Source organism: Dromaius novaehollandiae, chromosome 23 (assembly GCF_036370855.1).
Source record: "Dromaius novaehollandiae isolate bDroNov1 chromosome 23, bDroNov1.hap1, whole genome shotgun sequence".
Lineage (NCBI taxonomy): Eukaryota > Metazoa > Chordata > Aves > Casuariiformes > Dromaiidae > Dromaius > Dromaius novaehollandiae.
Genome location: NC_088120.1, coordinates 11,222,930 through 11,242,164, shown reverse-complemented (window position 1 = coordinate 11,242,164; position 19,235 = coordinate 11,222,930). Strand labels below are relative to the sequence as shown.

The 19,235-nt window shown below is 46.9% G+C and overlaps 1 protein-coding gene across 3 annotated transcripts; it reads left to right on the top strand.

Moving 5' to 3' along the window:
• The first annotated feature begins 1,412 nt into the window (after positions 1-1,412).
• On the top strand, positions 1,413-18,724 carry INPP5B (inositol polyphosphate-5-phosphatase B). 3 transcript variants are annotated; one of them, XM_064525281.1, is made up of 21 exons: positions 1,413-1,517; positions 1,720-1,817; positions 1,928-1,957; positions 2,415-2,525; positions 7,232-7,325; positions 8,681-8,851; positions 9,591-9,692; positions 10,143-10,257; positions 10,915-11,031; positions 11,891-12,078; positions 12,685-12,796; positions 12,957-13,066; positions 13,933-14,068; positions 14,637-14,747; positions 15,401-15,563; positions 15,726-15,961; positions 16,530-16,643; positions 17,038-17,122; positions 17,531-17,658; positions 17,921-18,032; positions 18,370-18,724. In XM_064525281.1, the coding sequence occupies exons 2-21, from the start codon at positions 1,745-1,747 to the stop codon at positions 18,492-18,494; spliced, it is 2,433 nt and encodes an 810-aa protein (XP_064381351.1). In that variant the 5' UTR covers positions 1,413-1,517; positions 1,720-1,744; the 3' UTR covers positions 18,495-18,724. The 3 variants fall into 3 exon arrangements, with proteins under 3 accessions (XP_064381351.1, XP_064381352.1, XP_064381353.1); XM_064525282.1 differs by lacking the exon at positions 2,415-2,525 and having other exon boundaries at positions 1,414-1,517; XM_064525283.1 differs by lacking the exons at positions 1,413-1,517; positions 1,720-1,817; positions 1,928-1,957; positions 2,415-2,525 and adding an exon at positions 2,628-2,722.
• Positions 18,725-19,235: the final 511 nt, after the last annotated feature.

The following is a 19,235-nucleotide window of genomic DNA, read 5'->3' as shown; positions in this document are numbered from 1 at the left end:
CCTCGGCTCCCTCCGTCAGTCCCGCTGCTTTCCTGGCCTCTCTTTTTCTCTTTTTTTTTTTTTTCGGTACCAATCATACAAGTGCACAAAATCCAGGGAGTTGTGAAAGCCTTGTCCAAACTCTGCTCAGAGCAGGCGATCGCACCGGGCACGTTTCCCAGGGCTGTGCAAGCTTCTGATAAACAGACAAAAGCGTTTGGGAAACATTTTCTTCTCTAGAAACTGGGAAGTGTCAGGTAATTTTGAAGGAAAACATGGCCCTTTCTCTGCGATTTTTGTGCCTCTGGGCGATGCGGGGCCCGGGGGGGCGAAGGCGCCGGTGCTGGCCCAGGCTGGCGGCTCGGTGCCGTGGGAGGCCGGCGGCGGGGCCGAGCCGGGAGGAAGTGGGCAGGAGCAGGAGCAGGAGCAGGAGCAGGAGCAGGAGGCCGCGCGAGCCCGCGGCGGGGCCCAGCACGGCTGCAGCGGCCTGGGACGGCGGCGGCCGGGCCGCGGCGGGGGGAGTCGCCGGGCGAGGGTCTGGCGCGAGCGGGGCCGCGGCGGGCCGGGGTCCATGAGGGGCCGGGGCAGCCGGGCCCTCGGCCGCGGCGGGAGGCCTCTCTGCTGCGTGTGCCCCTGCGCGCTGCCGCGGGGGGAGGCCCCTGCGCACTGCGATGGCCCCTGCACGCTGCAATGGCCCCTGCATGCTGCGACGGCCCCTGCACGCTGTGTGTCCGTCCCCCTGCATGCTGCGACGGCCCCTGCGCGCTGCCGTGGCGGGAGGCCCCTGCGCGCTGCGTTTCCCCGTGTGCTGCCGTGGCGGGAGGCCCCTGCGCGCTGCGATGGCCCCTGCACGCTGCCACGGTGGGAGGCCCCTCCACGCTGCATGTTCTCCTCCGTGCGGCATTTCTCCACATCCCCCCCCATGTTCCCTGTGTTCCCCACGTTCCCCACGGTCCCCGTGTTCCCCTGCGTTCCCCTCAAGTTCCCCATTTCCCCCACGTTCCCCACGTTCTCCCCATGTTCCCCCACATTCCCCCGCGTTCCCCCCATGTTCCCCGCGTTCCCCACGTTCCCTCCACGTTCCCTGTGTCCCCCCCGTTCCCCCGTGTTCTCCCCACATTCCCCTGCGATCCCATATTCCCCATGTTCCCCGTGTTCCCTCTGCATTCTCCATGTCCCCCGCGCCCCCCCCATGTTCCCCCCATGTTCCCCGTGTTCCCCGGCGTGGCGCGGGCGGCGGCCCGGCAGCTGCGGTTGGCGGACGCGGGCTCTGGCGTTGCAGGGCCGGAGGATGGACGAGTCGGTGGCCATTGAGGAGGCCCTGGCCGACGGGGAGACCTGCCTGATCATATCCTTTGTGCCGGCCCTGCCGCGCGGCCGAGCCCGGGGGGCGCCGGGGGTCCCGGCTCCGGGCGCGGGCGGGCTCCCGTCTCCCTGTGCTCCTTGACTGGCTCCGACGCGGTGCAGGGCACGCTGGCGGCAGGGGCGCGCCTGGAGAGCCGGCTCCTGGGCCTGGTGCGGCGCGGCGGCGAGCACGCGTAGGTGCTGCGGCGCGGCGAGCGGTGCTGCCGGCGTCCCACGGGCTCCGCGGCCCTGACGGGCGTGCGGGAAAGCCCGCGGGTTTGGGCTGGGGCTGCGGGGCAGCGACGCGCGGGTGCCGCGGGGCGAGCGGGCGGGTGCCGCGGGGCGCGGGCGCTGCCCGCCCTGCGCAGGGCGACCCCCTGCCTGCCGCTGCCGCAGGATCCACGTGTACAGCCACCGGCGGATGGCCATCGCGGCGGAGGACGTCTGGCTGGAGCGCGTCATCCCCGTCGCGGGAGGGTTCGCGGTGCAGGAAGGTACCGGCACCCCGAGGGCCTCCTGGGAGGAGGTGGCCGCTGGGCTGCCCCGGGGAGGGCGGGCGCCCACCTGGGCTGCTGTCTAACGGCAGCTGCTTTTGCTTTTGCAGTGGTACCTGACGGCGACCTTCACGTCATCGGTGAGTTTCCTTGTTGCGTCAATGCCTGCGCTAAAGGGCTTCCCGGGCCCTTGGGCAGCTTAGCGAGGCGGCACAACGGGTTTTGCGTGTTGGCCCGGTGTTCCCTCGCGGAGGTGTGCCTTGGACAGCCGGGTCTGCTCCTGCCGCTGCCGGCTAGATCCGGCGTGCTGTTGGCCATTGCTCAGGTCGTGCTAATGCCAAATACCCGCAGCAGCAGCCAGGAAGGGCACGCGCTGCCGCTGAGCTAGCAGAATGAAAAGGATGTCTAAGCACCAATTTTTATTAATTGTAAATGGGGGTCTTGTGAAAAATGGGAAAAGGCAGCATGAAAAGGCGACACGGGGAGCCCTGTCCGTGCAGTCTGCGCGCACGCGTCGTCTGCTGCGGGGGGAAACGCCCCGCGCCGGAGCGCGTGGTACCGCTAACCGCAGGGCCCTTCTCCTCCCACCGCGCTCAGGCTCCGACGTGACGGTCCGGATCAGCTCGGGAGAGGAGCAGCTCGTGGTGCGGCTGCCCTTCGGCTCCCGCACGCGCACCTTCCTCCGGGAGGTCGCCAGGTGCAGCCCAGGTAGGGGCCCTGGGCCACGGCCGCGCGGAGCCACGCCCCGGGGGCGTGGCCGGGGCCCGGGGGCGTGACCGGGGGCCTGGGGGCGTGACCGGGGCCCGGGGGCGGGGCCGGCACTCGGGGGCGGGGCCGCGGCCGCGGCCGTTGGGCCCGCGCGGCCGGCGCTGAGGCGATGAGCGCGGCCCGGCGGCCCCGCGGAGGTGAGCGCGGGCCGGAGCCGGTGCGGTGCGGTGCAGCGTGGCGTGGCGTGGCGTGGCGTGGCGTGGCGTGGCGTGGCGTGGCGTGGCGTGGCGTGGCGGGCGGGCGGGCGGGGAGCGGGGCCCCCGCTGTCGGGCGGGTCTGCGGGCCGGGCCGGGCTGGGCTGCGCCGAGCCGAGCCGCGGTGGCGCGGGGGGCTGCGGGCGCGGCCGGGAGGGCGGCGCGGGGGGAGCGGGCCGGCGCGGGCGGTGCGGCGCCCGGGAGCCCTGCGGGGCGGCGGCGCGGGTGCTGCCGCGGCTGGGCGGCCCGTCCCGCGGTCTGCGCGGTGGGGTGAGCCCTCTGCCCGCTGCTGAGGCCTGCCGGAAAGACCGCTGTGTTTGGGCTGGCTCAGAAACAGCACCCGTGTTTTGCAAACAGTGTTGCTTATTTAAAAAATATTACCCTGTGAGGCCGTGGGTTTTCTGTTTATTTTCAGTTGTTACTAGGATTGTGCGTTGTCCTGGCTGCGGTGTCCATCTCTTGCTCGTGTCAGGTGGATGTGTCCTCCGCGTGCCTAGTCCTGCTCCCAGCGTCTTGCTCCTGTTCTCTTTATGAAGTGAGCGTAGGAGAAAATGGAGAGAACTAAAGCAATTTCTGGAAAGTCAGTATAGGATTCAAAGCTAGAATTTGAGTTTAATCGCTTCTGGTTTACCCACCTTCATGCTCATGCTTTGTGCTCCTCTTAATTCATGATGTCCACAGTTAAGAATTATTGGCATTCCTTTTTTTTCCCTCTCTGTTTTTCAGTAGTGTATTTAAAAAAAAAAAAAAAAAAGTAACTCAGACCTGAGGCAACAGCATAGCACAGATTGAGCCAAGGTAGGGGACTGGGAACATACATTTGGACATGGTATCCTTAACTCGAAGCTTAAAAGTGACCAGGAAAGACTTAGGTGTATGTACTTGTGGGGGGCGGGGACATGCAGACTGAAGCACAACCTAAGCTCCTTTGCTGGTATGTTTTTGTTGTATCTGGAGCACAGTAACACTCTTGGCATTAAAGCCCCTTGGGAAGTAGTGCTCTTATCAAATCATGCTTTTGAGCTTTGACAAAGTTGCCTTTTCAAGGCTTCGTTGTTTTGTTCTTGAGTCACAGGAGTTCAGGGATCTCTTTCTTCTCTTATACTAGCAGAAGAAAATGCTCTCTGCCATCACTTGTTTGGGTCTTTTGTACCTTAAATTGGTATAGAATGAGGTTTCTTCTGCCAGCTTTCAGGAGTAGTTGTAACTCATTTTGTCCTTGTATGCATATGCATGCTGAGGTAGCAACTTCCCTAAGGAAGTCAAAGCACATTTAAATACTGTGTAAATGTTACCATTTGGCAATAGTTCATTATGTCTTCTGGTTAATGAAAAAGAGGGCCTATAAATGGATTTAAATGTGTTTTAACTTGTATGCTTTATGTTCACAATTTGATTTTAAACCCATATCTAAAATCCTGTCTGTGTGTATGTGCATGCAGTCACAACTTCAGTCTCGCTTCATTTGGGACAGTAAAAAGAACAAAGTTACTCCCCTCCAGCCAAGTGTGGTGTAGTCCCGCATGGACTGTTGCTTAGACTTTCCTTACGTACAGAGTCTCTATTTATTTATTTATTGTCCTTTCTCAGTAGTACTGGGAACTTGTCCTGCATGGGTTTCCTGTGATGGGTAAGGCTGATATAACTAATGACAAGGCTCATTTAATTTTCCTTTTAGAGCACTAAGCCTGGATCCTACTTTATCCAGAAGATGTAATGATAGGTTATTCTGCTGTAGAACAGCATTATAAATGTCACTCTGTGCTTTTAATAAGGAAGTCTTAATTACTGCTTAAATCCCTTTTAACTGCAAATCCTGTTTGATTCAGGCCATACATGTTCTGCAGTTTCGCTGTCTCTGCACATAGCTCTTTATTTCTGTGCCCAGTTCAATTACTAAACAAGGTCATTATCTTGTTAAAATATTCCACTACAGATTGTAAACGTATAGATACCCTCTGGCTAGAACAATCTGCATCTAGATATAAACTTACGTGCAGGAAACGGTCCATTTCCAAGGCTAATTTCTTTCTTAGGAGAGTCCTACATAGAAACGATTTCTGCCACTGAGGTGAGAGTGCAAAGGTGTGCTATGTGACTGTGATCTCTGGCTTCCTTCTCACTCTGTGTAGCAGCCATGTCAGCAGCACTGAGCAGGCATGCAGGCCTTGCCATTAGAGGCATTAATGTCTTCTCCATGCTGGCAAGTGGCATTGTTCTCCATGGATGATAAAGCTTGAACTTAGCTCCCTTCCTGTTGAAGAACAAAAGTAACAGTTGTCTAGTGGCTGTGCCCCTTATGGTGAAAGTTCAAGTTGGTTGTCGTCACTGTTAAGACAGATTGCACGGTCATTATCAGGAAAACTTGCAGAGACTCAAGCAATGCTGATTAAGTACTTAATGACTCTGTCCCAGGTCATAGAGACCATACTTTACAGTGTAACTCTGAACTAGAGACAGCTCTTTAGAAGCACTGAGAGATTCTGATGTTAGGCTTTATTCAAGCTGCAGACTTATCTTGTTCATTTAGAGTTCTTTGCCTTTGTCTCTGCACTTAACCCTTGAGTTTCCTGATAGCTTGAACAGCCAAAGTAAGCTGAACCTCTGGCTTGCCTTTTGCTTTGTTTTGGATGTTGAGACCTACTGGCCTCTAGCTTTGTGGGCAAGTGTGGGATTGCTCCTTGTGGCATTTTTCATGGTGTCCTGTCCAGTTTTGAGAGCATGTGTTCATAGTGCCTTGACCCAAGGTCTCGGAGGCATCTTCTCAGCCAGCTGATAATTGCTGGTGTGGATTTCTTTTTTCATAATACTTTTTCTTTGATTAGCCGTGGTAAGGTGAATGCTCCTGGATTCTGTCCTTGTTTTATTCTGCTTCTCTGAGACTGCAATTTTGCTGTGAACACTAGAGCTGAGGAGTCCAGCCCTGAGACAGAATTGCTCATTGCTGCAAAGGTCGCTACAGTGACCTTTCTCAATCAAGCTCATCTTCCATATGCAATTAGGGCTGCTCTTATATCACTCTCTCCTCTCCCTCCTGTTGGTGATATTTTGGTTTCAGTACCAAATTCTCCCTAAAATTGCTGAAGCTTCTGCACGGGGACAGTAAAATATGTGCCCAAGAAACATGTCTGGTTGGATGAACTCTGAGGGAGGATTGAAACTGATGATACTGCCTCTGAAGCCAAAGACATTTCCGCTAGTGGAGATGCACGCAGCTCATGTCAGGTTTTGTTTGTCAAGGTCTGTGTATGCTCCTGTTCAACTCTACAAGACTTTGGCTGTGTGATCTGTAATGAGATTTGAATCACGTGCTCTTCTAGAATCAACCTCTGATAAATCCTCTTACACAGACTTTATTCTCGGAGGGTTTTTGGGGCAGAAAAGGCTTTCGAAGCTGAGAATATGGCCTCTTCTCATCAGTTTGTTTGCATTCTGAATGTTTAGGTAAAGTAATTTAAGTTCTGTTTCTGGTTTGTGCCTCTGCTGGAGAGTGTACTATGACAGCAAAAAACCCTGTATTTTCTGGGTTGTGCTCACTGAAGAGAAGCTCAGCTGAATGACTAGAACCTTATAATCTTAAGAGCAATTTCTATGTTATCGTTAGATTTATGTGCTAGGTAGCATAATCTTGAGATTGCTGTTTATGCATCTTCAACATGGAAATCCTCACACAGAATCTTCACACTTTCAATTGTTATTTTACCAGTTGTAGGAGCAGAGTGTTGTAACTGAAACAATATGCAGAAAGACTGGTTAAATTTTGATAATGAAGCATGATGTGTTTAGTGTTGCACTTGTATTTAGTTATAGTTGCATAGCAGCTGCCCTGTTATTGTTTTAGGAATGTGCAGTTTGCATTGAGACATTTGTTGCTTCTGCTGAGGTACAGCTGGCTCCTGTGGTGACTCTGTACTGCACTGTCTGGGTGGGGAGTGACTTGTGTGTTGTTATGTCTCAGCAGGTGGGCAGAACCCCTCTAAATGGTGAAGGGTGTGATATATATATATATTTTTTTCCTTCCTTTCTTTGTATTTATTGCCTTGCTCGTCATAAAGGAGTGGTTCTTATTAACATACTCTTTTTGGATTCCCAGGGTAAAGCCCTGGATTTTGTACTGTCAAGTTCTGGTTTGGCTTCACTCTAAGGGAGCAATAGCAATCTGCTTCAGAAACGGGCAGGCAGCATACAGCAGTTCTGCTGCTCTCCATGGCCTTATGACATGTTAGTGTAAATCCTTCCTCTGGAAGGGAAGCTGCAGCATCACAGAACAGTTCTTTCAAAATAAGGTGCATCTATCAGTTAACTGAAAGAGAGAATGTAGGGCATTTTGTTTCTCCATATGAATCCAAATTATAGTCTGCTTACAGATTTTTCTTTCCCTATGTTTGCATCAGTGTGTTGATGTATTAAAGAACACTTTGTGTTTCATATGAGGCTTTTATTCTTTTCCAGAAGCAGCTGGGTCTGAAGGCATCAAACAGAATGGAAAAAAGCTTGCAGTTAGTCAGAACTGGAGCCATGACAGCACTGATAAGACTCCTCCCAGGTATGGTGTATCTCTCACTTTTTCATAGGTTTGTTGAAGCAGTTGGTGCCATAGTTGTGCACATCATCTCTTTGTGGAAGGTCTAGTGAGGAGTAAAAGTGGTGCGAATGTTTAGCTATGCCTTCCCTCTGCAGAGGATCTCTGTGTATTGGCAGTAGATGTACATGTAGCACCACACTTCTGGGTACTTTGGTGCGATCATGCATGCATGGAATGAGCCGAGGTGGGCAAATTGTTGATGTTTCAGTGTCTAGAGGAAGAAAAAAAAGAAGTTGCAGAAGGCTTTCTGTTTGGACTTCCTGTTTTTCAGCTGAAAACTATGGGGAAGTTGGTGTCTCTGATCCTGGTGTATGAGGTCTATGCAGACATCAGTGTTCAAAGAATCTTGCTGCTGCATAAACGAGTTCCATATGCTGGTTACTCTGTTGGCTGCAGTTAGACCTAATGAGGAATCTGCAGATTCTAGTTGGGAGAGAAAAAAGTTCACTGTCAGCACGCTGTAGATCTTGAGTGGGAATTTCAGCACTGCCTCTCAGAGATACAGTCCTGCTAGTCCCCCTAATTGGGTGTGTTTTGCTGTTTGGTGGAACAGGACCAGCCAGTATCATTTACTTGGAGTTCAGAGAGCTTTGGCTCAGGACCACCAAGTCTCGCAGATGCACTCTTAAAATGTTATGGTTTCATTTTCCAGTTCCCAGGACTTTGTGGACCCTACTGCATATCCTTCAAAATCTGTCTGTGTGCTGTCCTTGGCACTTGTATGTAGGTTGTTGCATGCTGTAAATGAAAGGTTGCTTGCTTCTGGGAACTCCCAAGCTGTAGCATTATTATTGCTGCAAAACGAGTTCACAGTAAATCAGCCAGAGCCACAGGGTACTACATAAAGCCGCCTCTATCCCCATCTGTTCTTCTCTGCCTTCTTTCTAGACAGAGCTGGGAGTTTTCCACCGGAAGGCTTTTTAAACAAACACAGTTTTTCATTCTTTTGCTGAGGTCCGAAGGTCTGAGTAGGGGCAACAGGTGAAGAGATTTGCATCTCCTCACTTCAGTTAGCGGGAAATGTGTACAGTTTGTATCAACATCTGGGTGAATAAGGCCTATTCTGAATCAGCAGGCTATATCAGTTTAGGAAAAAGTTTGTAATTTCAGTTAGTTAAACTAGTAAAAATATTTTATATGGAGACGGTCTGAGCTTTTCCAAGAAATGCTCATTTCAGTCTTGCTTGTTCATCCTGTACATTGATTATCTTTAGCGAAATAGATAGATAAATGCAAAGCAAGTCCTCAGTAGCAGAAATAAGCTGTTAACAGTGTGTATTCTGGAGTTCACCATGCAGTTTTGTTTTCATTTACAGGCAAAGCAAACTGAAACCTGAAGTAACAAGTGAAATGGTACGATCCTCCAGCGTAATGGTTTCAAACAAGGCATCTATCTTATCAGAACCAAAGTTTGGACTAAGAGATACTATTGTTAAATCTCAGCTTGCACAAAGGGAGGATTCCTACACGCACATCCAGAACTTCAGGTAATGATCATCCCTGAGCAGAATTTATTTTTTTTTTAAAGGGGGAGTAAGTAGGCAAAAACTTTCAAAATAAGTCTTGTACATTATTTCACCTGGTAACTCTGCAAATAGGAAATTCTGTAGAAAAGTATGGCTGATGTTTTCCAGAACAGCTTTCTTTTCTCTTTTATGCATTAGCAGAGAATTCATGGTTCTGTCAAGGGTTGCCTCATGGTTCTTATTGAGCAACTGGCCTTTTTGAAGTGACTTCTTCCTGTGCTTATTTCAAATTATGCCTGGAAATGCATCAATTCCTGCATCAATTAAGCACCTCTGGCTTTCTCTGCTTCTGTTCATTGATCCTTGTAGTAGTTCCAATAAGCCCATAAGAGCTTGGGTGGAATATATAATTAGAACCAAAAACTTTACTGTGCTTAAAATCCTCTTGTGCAAGTCATTCTATGAATTTGTCATTTCAAACTGCTACTGCACAGCTCTATTCTTAAGTGTTTTTTACAGCATATGTACCCAAGGTATGTGCATCCTTCAGCAAAACACTGTAGTAAAGATGCTGTTGTAATAAAATCATTTTAGGAATTTAAACTTTGTCAGATTGTCCTAATTCCTCCCAGGAACAAGTTACTCCTAAATAATTATATGTAGTATTAAGTGCATGGGTTAATAATAGTTGTGTTTCCATCAGCTCTAGAATTTGCAGATCTTGGATTTTAGCAGAAGAGATCTTTTTTTTTTCCCCCAGATTTTTTGTTGGGACATATAATGTGAATGGTCAGTCACCCAAGGAGAGCCTCTGGCCTTGGCTGAGATGTGATGCTGAGCCTCCAGATATTTACTGTGTGGGGTGAGTAACTCTTTCTGGCCCATCCTTTCCAAATTTGACTGTGGGTTGCTTGCTTGTGAATCTCTAGCATGTAGGTTTCTAGGCAAGACATCACAGCTGAGGAATGTTTGTATTGCTTTACTCCTTTGCACAGCTTAAGAGTGTGCATTTGCATAGTCTAAAAGGGCTGTTATTCTGGTAGTGTTTGGACTCTGGCACTGCAGTTTTTCAAAATTTTTAATTCCATTCAATTTAACATTAACAGTAATTTAGCTTTATATTTAACACACCTGGCATAACTGGATTTGAGTTCTCAGTTATAAATTTAGTGTGAAAAGTATAAACTGATTTAATTCTTCCCTGGAAGAAAGAGCTGGAGAGCTTAAAACAAACAAAAACAAACAAAAACACACAAAACTCCCCCAAAAGAACACAAGTGCATGCATCCATGGGTTCCTTCCTCTAACACAGTTTCCAGGAGCTTGATCTGAGTAAAGAAGCCTTCTTTTTCAATGACACACCGAAGGAAGAAGAATGGTTTAAAGCTGTAACTGATAGTCTTCACCCAGATGCCAAATATGCAAAGGTAAATGTGGCTTTTGGGGAGGTTTGTTTGAGTCTGGAATCAGTTTCCACTTGGGCCTCTTTTCACTTTCTTTTTCCTGTTTCCAATTGCTGCATCTTCTAGAGGCTCATTGCCTGCAGGGTTTTGCTAAGTCAGAAGTGCTTTGAAGGTGAAGCAGGTAGTATTACTATGCAAGGTGCCAAGGCAGAGGGCGGGACAGGAGATGAGACCTAGATATCCCTGTGTAAATGAAGCTCGTGATATCTTGGGGAAAGAAAATACGAAGTATCTTAGTTTCTTTATTGTCTGTCTCCACAATGCATGGTGGAATGTATTGTGAGGGTATCTTGGGAGAAATACTGCTTATGTTTTGGCTCCTGCTCCTTAAGTCTGCTTTGCCTTTTGTCACTGTTGCTTGAGGGAAGGTCTTTCTATGGGCTGTCTGTGCTGTAGGCATTGCTTTGAGCTTCAGCTTCCTTTACAGGGGTGTTGGTCCCTGGTTCCTTCTTGTGTTGTGCAGCTGTGTACTACTGTAAGTCAAGCTGGTCCACTGGATCAGTGTAGAACTGTTTTTCCTTATCTGTATTTTGACCTATGTTTTGGATTGGGGGATGGTATGCTTTTTCTCATCAAACTTCTTATATTTTAGTATTTAATGCAGCAGGATCTATTTTTCAGGTGAAACTTGTGCGGCTTGTGGGAATAATGCTTCTGTTGTATGTGAAAGCAGACCTTGCCTTGAACATCTCTGAGGTGGAAACTGAGACTGTGGGAACCGGAATCATGGGGAGAATGGTAAGAATGACAACTGCGCATGAGAAGTGGTGAATTTTAGCAGAGCCCTGAGGATCGCACTCCTCAGTTGCAATCATTCTTCCTCCGGCTAAAGGATGCAGCTGCCTCTAGGAACATATAGTCCTGTCCCTGTGACAGCTCAGGGTGTTGCTAGAGGGGACTGCCATGTGCTCTCAAAGGCTCCAAGACCTTAAGAGAGAATCTTGCCTCAAGTCTTTTTTCCGATTGCACGTGCTGGACTGTGTGGCGCCCAGCTCTCACGTGAGAGTTTGATGCTGGCCGTGACTTTGCCCAAAGCAAATGATGCAGGAAACATGGGTTAAAAACCCTATCTATTCAGGTTATAGTTTTCTTGAGGAGGATTTCTTGGCCCCTTGCCATTCCACATGGTTGGAATGAAATCTGTTCCCTCTGAATGTAGTTTCTGCAAACATTGCAGCCCCAACTTGGTGAAAGCATTTTTGACAACTAAGCCCTGTGTTTCGTCCTCCCCTTAAAAAATTGTTTATGATCTGTGTTGAAAGATCCAGTTTGTTGCTAGAGGAGCTTCAGAACTTACTGAAACAACTGACCAGCTGTCTTAACGATTTTAATTTCCTTTTTTATTAGCTAAATCCTGAACTACAAACAGAGTTCCATGTGCTTGCTTGCTCTGTTCTGTTGCTGTGTGCAACCCTCACATGAGTTACTGACCTAAATTTATGAGGCTTATGAATTGGGGTTTTCAGCCTTGTCCTTCCTCTGGGATTAACTGGTCTGCATTAATCTTCTGGTCTGTCTACTGCTGTTAACTCATTTGGGGCTTCATCTGCTGTGTACAGAAAAGCTTTTGACCCATGTCTTTGTCTTTATCTTTCAGGGTAACAAAGGTGGTGTTGCCATAAGATTTAAATTCCATAACACTAGCGTGTGCATTGTGAATTCTCACCTTGCAGCTCACACAGAGGAATATGAACGGAGGAACCAGGACTTCAAAGACATCTGCTCTCGGATGCAGTTCTGCCAATCAGATCCAAATTTGCCATCTCTCACTATTAGCAAACATGAGTATGTTTTTATTTGGCTGTGCGAGTTCACTGCATGTGGCAAGAGTCTTATGAATACAGCAGGTGTAAGGCGCTCTCAGCAGTGAATTGAAAAGAGTTGTCTAGTAATTTAAGCATTAGCCTTGAGGGGTCACAAATGCTTCACCATAACCCTAGTTTCGAGAGTACTGACCTATATAATTCTGATGAATCACTTGCCTTCTTATGTTCTTCCATGCCTTGATTTATTTTCAAGCATGAAGTGGGGATGGGGCAATAATAGGCACTGATCTCCTCAGTGGGTTGTGAGACTTGAGACTTTTACAATTTGGAATGTTAAAAGCACTAGTTACTAAGATCTAGTGACAAACATGCAGACTGGGAATTAAAAAGAAGATCAGCAAAAGAGGAAAATGTAGCTTCTTTCAAGTGCTGATTCTTGTAGTCTCTGATGAAGAAAGGCAAATGCAGCACCCATCTTATCAGCCATGTTGAGATCAGAAGAACTCAGGCTTGCGTTAGATGGCTTAAGGCACTGCTGCTTAGCTCTCTTTCCAACTGACAGCTAACTTGGGTTTTGGACGTCTTGAGGCCTCTATACAGATTTCCAGTCTGTGTTCTCTTTCAGTGTGGTCATATGGTTGGGTGACCTCAACTATCGGCTGGAGGAACTGGATGTTGCAAAAGTGAAGCAGCTCATAGATGAGAAGGCGTTTCTAGTGCTTTGCCAATATGACCAGGTACTGATGTGTCTCACCTACATGCAGGTGGTGGTGGGGATGCTAGAAACTGCACGTGAACTCCTTAGCTTTCTCAGTGTTGAACATTCCCCTCTTAGCTCCTACAGGACTTGTGCTTGAGCTTATTTAAAATTAACTCTATGTCTTCTTTCTCTCATAGCTAAAGAGGCAAATGAATGCAAATGCAGTCTTTGAAGGCTTTACAGAAGGAGAGATTTCCTTCCAGCCAACGTACAAATATGATGCTGGCTGTGATGACTGGGACACAAGGTACAGTGATCACCCCATACATGACACCACCGATGCCTAATGTTGTTATTCTTGAGGCAGTAAAAACAAAGCTAGAGTTGCAGATCTAATGGCTAATAAGAACAGTTTTGAGATTATGGCTGCTGCTCTCTCGGTTCCAAAATTCATCTCCAGTTTATGTCTATTTGTGCTGCTGCTGCTGTTCTTGCACTGATAGTTGTTGGCTATCCCTAATCTTTTTCCAGGAATAACCCATTGGGTTTCCCCTTTCTTAGAGGTGTACAAAATTAACAGATCTTTTCTTTTTTGTTTGTTTTCAAGCAAATTTTTTAGGATCTTTTGTTTGCTGACATCTGGTATACTGACTTAGGTCAGACCAGGTAGGGGTCTAAGTGGTGCATTTGTGATGTTTGTAGCTGAGTGCATCCTTCAAAAGACTGCCAGAACCATAATTCCTGTAACGCATTGCACAGAATAGCTGAGCTGAAGACTGACTTCAGGTGTTAGAATGAAATCTGTGCAGCAGTCAGTCAAAGCTTTTTTTAAAAAATTGTTTTTTTGTTTATTAGAGCCTGAGCTCTTACTTTTCATGGTTCTTATGATTGCAAGCAACTCTGTATTGGTTTGTATGTAAACTGTACTTAGACAAAAAAAAATCACGACCTTCGAAGAGGTAAAAAGTAAAGCATGATATAGAGATACCTAATAGTAGGCAGTCAAACCTTGTTTCTTTATTAAAAATCTCACCACCAACTTTGACAGAGAACTAGCTCCAGGTCATGTGAGGAAATACTGTAGTCCCTAGCAGAGCAGTATTCTGCCTTGTGTTGTTACTCCACCTTAACAGTGCTGGGAAGCTGTAATTTTTACCTCTTTGTTGGTTTTAGTGAGAAGTGTCGTGTTCCAGCGTGGTGTGATCGGATACTCTGGAAAGGACAGAACATTGCTCAACTGAACTATCGCAGCCATATGGCTTTGAAGATCAGTGATCATAAGCCAGTTAGCTCTGTGTTTGACATTGGGGTAGGTACATCAGTACTGAAGGAAATAACTGTGCTGACCTTGTCCTCTGTGTGAGGGAAGGGGGAAGGAGGAGGGAGGTGCCCATGCTAATTGTCTTCCTTCCCCTCCCCTCCTTTTGTGGCATAGGTAGAGAACAATAGCTTATAAGGTGGGCTAGATGATATCTTGAGATAGGATCATTGTTCATAGTAAGCTAGGGTTGTGTTAAGTGATACTTCACTTAAGCGGAATAATTCATGAGTCTCTGTAGGTGTTTTTTCAGAAATGTTCTTTGCTTTTTTTTTTTGTTTTATTTTTTGCCCCTAATCAGTTTCTGAGAAACTTGCAGTGCAGGAATGCTACATCATTGACAGCACAATAGTGTGTTGTCAGACTTTAAAAAGCTGATCTAGTGCTGACTGCGTGACTCTTGCTAGTTATGGCAAGGTCCTTTATTGTTGGATCCAGAGGAGATCTTGTCTGCAGGTGTACTATTAAAATCAAATCACTTCATATGTTTCAGTCTGTGTTATAGCTCTCCTGCAGTGGCACAGTAAATACCATTTGGTGCGGTGTGTGTCCTTTTCAGGTAAAGGTTGTGAATGAGGAGCTCTATCGAAAAGTCTTTGAGGAAATAGTGCGCTCACTGGATAAGATGGAGAATGCCAACATCCCCTCAGTGACCCTTTCCCAGAGAGAGGTAGGGTATGTTAATGTGCCATGGTTCATTAGAGAAATTAAGTAAGCCTAGACCCCAGAAGTACAGTCTAGCTGTAGAAGTACATCAGATAGACTCTGGGGTCAGGTTCCAAAGAAGTACAGTATATTGACTTTCCACAGTTTTCTATTTACAATCCCTATCTTTGTTTCTGTTTAGATACAGGCAAATTTCATTCAGGGTACCAGACTGAAATATACAGCCTTGCTATTCTCTGAAGTGGGGAGTGAGAGAGTAAAAGGGCAGTTTGTGTTCCTTACTTCTACTTGTTCTTAGAAATGTGAAATGTAAAATACTGAGGGACTTGGAGAAGGTCACAAAGCTGGCATTTACTTTGTTTTTTGGGAACTAGGAAAGATACGCAGCTGGGACCCTTGGAGGCTACAGCTCTCAGGTGTCACTGAGGTTGTGAGGGGAGCGTTTGTTCCGCAGCGCCCTCTGGCGCAAATGGCTTGGGCATGCGGAGTAAGCAGATGTAATCCCACTTAATCCTGGAAGAATTTGGATATGGGAGGAGAAGGGTTAATCTGGATATCTTGCTGCTTAATGATTAAACTCTGGGATATGAGGAATTGCTGGTGGTGCTTAGAAAGGTGTGACTGGCTGACAATGTTGACTTTGACATTTGTTTCTAGTTTCATTTTGCAGATGTCAAATACATGCAGCTGCAGGTAGAGAGGTTTACAATTCGCAATGGACAAGTGCCTTGCCAGTTTGAATTCATCAGCAAACCAGATGAGGAAACCTATTGCAAGGAGTGGTTGATTGCTAATCCCAGTAAGGGCTTTCTACTCTCAGGTGAGTTCCTCATTGTTCACTTTGTGTTACTGAGCTAATATTGTCACCTTCTGGCTTAGTTCTCACTGCTATTTTGGGAATGTTATTCCTGTTTGCCGCCTTGGTTTAATACCTCTTTTTATTGAGCATGTTTGTTTTATACTTTTTACCATCTTCCTGCAGATTCTGAGGTCACAATTGAGTTGGAACTGTTTGTTAATAAATCAACAGCTACACACCTAAACTCTGGAGAAGATAAACTTGAAGATATCTTGGTCTTGCATCTTGACAGGGGGAAGGATTATTTTCTATCTGTAACTGGAAACTACTTGCCGAGTTGCTTTGGGTCTCCCATTCATACACTGTGTTACATGAGGGAACCTATCCAGGACATGTCTGCAGAGTCTATTCGGGAACTCGTGAGTTAGAGATAGAGCTTATCTTCTGAACCCGCAAGAACCCTTAAAACTTGATGGTTAAGTCCTGTTTATAGCTAAAGAGCCTTCTTCCTCTTTCCTGGTCTGTAATCTGAGAATGCTGATACAGCTTGTGTTCTCCAGTGCACTGTCTTCACACCTTGCTTTAGTTCTTCACATGGATGAATCCACCCATTGCATACAGAGCACTGAAAGTAAGATCTTGTTTGTTCTGCCTGCACATTAAAAAAAGGTGTGCGACTTCTAAATGTAGATGTTTGCCATGAAGCCTTTGGCCTTACCCCCACTGAATGGAGATATATGTATATGTGAGGCATGATGTAACGTTTCCCTAGATGTGAGGGTGCGTGATGCATGCTTATGAGAATAGCTTGTTCTTTCTGTTTGGGCTTTTGACATGAACATGCCTGTCATTCTAGTTTTGTATGAACACTGGTGAGTGAAGCTGCACAGTTTCCTAACCAGTCTTAATTCTCAGGTGTAAGTTTTGTGAAGCACTTTGCAGAATTGAATAAGAAGTCGGCTAACTCCTTTTTCCTCCCCCTCTTAGACCTTGATGCCGCTACAAATGATTGACGATGCTGTTCAAGCTGAAAAGCCTCTGGACATTCCAAAAGAACTCTGGATGATGGTGGATCACTTATACCGCAATGCTTCCCAGCAGGTTGATAGTGTTTGTACTTGAATCACAAAATAACTTCTTAATATTTGGTTCAGTTTTGAAGAAGAGACTGGGAAGGGTAACCTTTGCTAACTGTGGATGTTTGGCCAATGGTAAAGGGAGATAAAGGGTAGGTGTGTGATAAGTGACCCACTACCCTGGATTGCACTGTTCATGCTGGTGACTTAGAATGTGATATGCATCAGCAGCTGTTCCTTTGTTTTGCTCTCTACAGTAGTGCCAGTCTTACTGGAACTGCTTATGGTGAGATTTGTGCTGATAACTACCAATCTGGAGAGATTTTTCAGGAAAATGTGTATGTTATTTGGGTAAATGGAGCACTGTCATTATAACTCGTATTTTTCTTGAGATTGACTAATGATTTTTTTCTTTGCAGGAGGACCTGTTTCAGCAACCAGGCCTCAGATCTGAATTTGAGCAAATCCGAGACTGTTTGGACAAAGGAATGCATGATACCCTCCGTATCCTTTTAGTCTGATGTCCAGTAAGGCTCACTATGCCCTACTGAAAGATCTAAGCTGAAAAAGGTTTTAGCAGCCTTCTAGGCACCATTATGTTTTTCATATCACTATTTCTCATCTCATGATGAGATGGTAACAGAGATGTGCAGTTCTTTAGTACTGATTGCGAGGAGTATTAGTGCCTCTGTGAAGTCCTTGCTATGTTGATGAATGACTGCTGCTGAATTACATGAGTGCCTAACTGCAAACAAAAGCAGTATTTGCTATGTGGAGTCGAGCAATTTAACTTGAAGCTGTGAACAGAAGGAGGCATTCTTGGAGACCTAAGCAAAGCTGAATGTTACAGCAGAAATTCTACCAAAACGGATCATGCTGTGCTTTCCTCTTCCTTAACCATCTCTGGATCAGTTGGCAACAACCATTCTGTAGCTGAAGCCCTGCTGCTCTTCCTAGAAAGCCTGCCAGAGCCCATCATTTGCTACAAATTCTATACCAGCTGCTTGGAGTGTTCCAACAACTTCTCATTGAGCAGCCAGGTAACACAGGCTTCGCTGTGAAAGATCACTTCTGTAATTCCAAAAGGAGGTGGGGCAGACTGTTTTGTTCCAGGCAAATAATAGGTTTTTGCTCTAAGTTAATCATTTGATACTAGAAAGGACCTACAACTGGTGCCTCTAAGTTATTAAGAGCCATTAGTATTTGCAGCCAGTGTGATGTTGATAGTAGTTAAAGCTGCTAAACCATTGCTGTTTCTTCAAGGTAAACTCTTTTTTTTTTTTTTTTCCCCTCCCCTCCAAGATTATCTCCAAACTGCCCAAGTGCCATAAAAATGTATTTGAGTATCTGATGGCATTTCTTCGAGAACTACTGAAATACTCAGGGAAAAACCATTTGGACGTGAATATTCTTGGTAAGGCAAGCAAAACTATTCTGTTCGGTGGGGTCTTGCAGTTTGTATAACAAAACATGTTTCTCCAAAGTGATTGCAATTGTGTCCTTTACTGTTTTGAAGCACTTAGTGAGCAAACAATCCATAAAGAAACCATGGTCCTTGCAGTAGCCTGAAAAAAATTGTAAACTGACACACACACACACAAAAATATGTCTTCAGCTTTGTCTTAGCCAGTCTGAAGCCAGGCATTCTCTCACTTTGACTTACTGGGGTTTGTGGAATTACTTTTGGTATTCTGGTGTTGACTGTCTGTGTCTCTCTTTTTTATTTATTTATTTATTTATTTTTAATGCAGCTAGTGTGTTTGGTGGCTTGTTACTTCGACCTCCTCCTGGACATCCTAAACCTGATATATCTGAAAAGAGGAAGGCTCAACAATTTATCCATCAGTTCCTCTTGAGAGAGGATAACTTACCATGAATTTCAGATGCAGCTAATCTGATCTTTAGATATTGTATTGCTGTAAAAATATTTTTGTACAGAATATTAGCTTTTTTTTGGAATTTCACAGTATTTTATACACTCTTGCTATTAAATGCAGATCTGACAGTTAAAATCATGTGTCACTATTGATAAGCTGTAAAGTACACTGAATTTCTAAATAAGCTGTATGTAAACAAGCAAAAATACAGAAACTGATATTTACACTATATTTTATTTAATTTGTATTAAAAATGGGGAATTTTAAGTCCTTGCTATATAAATAGTCATCTAGACTGACAGAGAGGCTGGACAAGTGCAGTTTTTGTTGTGGGCACGGAGCGGGGCGATGCCGTGGTGTAACCGTGCGTTACCTGGCCGCTCGGTGCTGTCCCGCTGCGGCCGTGTCGCGCTGCGGGGCCGCGCCGCGCCAAGGAGCTGCGTGAGGATCTGCGGCCCCAGGAGCCTGGACCCGCCTAACACCAGGCGAGGTGCGGAGCTGTTTCCTACCGGGCTGCCGGCACCTACCGCTGAGGGGAAACGGGGCGCCGCGGACAGCTCTGCCCTCAGCGCGGCCTGCAGGCTGCGGCCCGCGGGTGTAACTTCTCCTCTCCCGCAGCGGTGCCCGGAGGCTGTAAATCATCCTTACCCGCGGCCGCGGTGCCCGCGTGTGCTCCTTCCCCCTCCGGCCGCGCCGCCCGGCCGCAGCCGCTACCGCCGGCGGGGGGGGGGCGCTGCGAC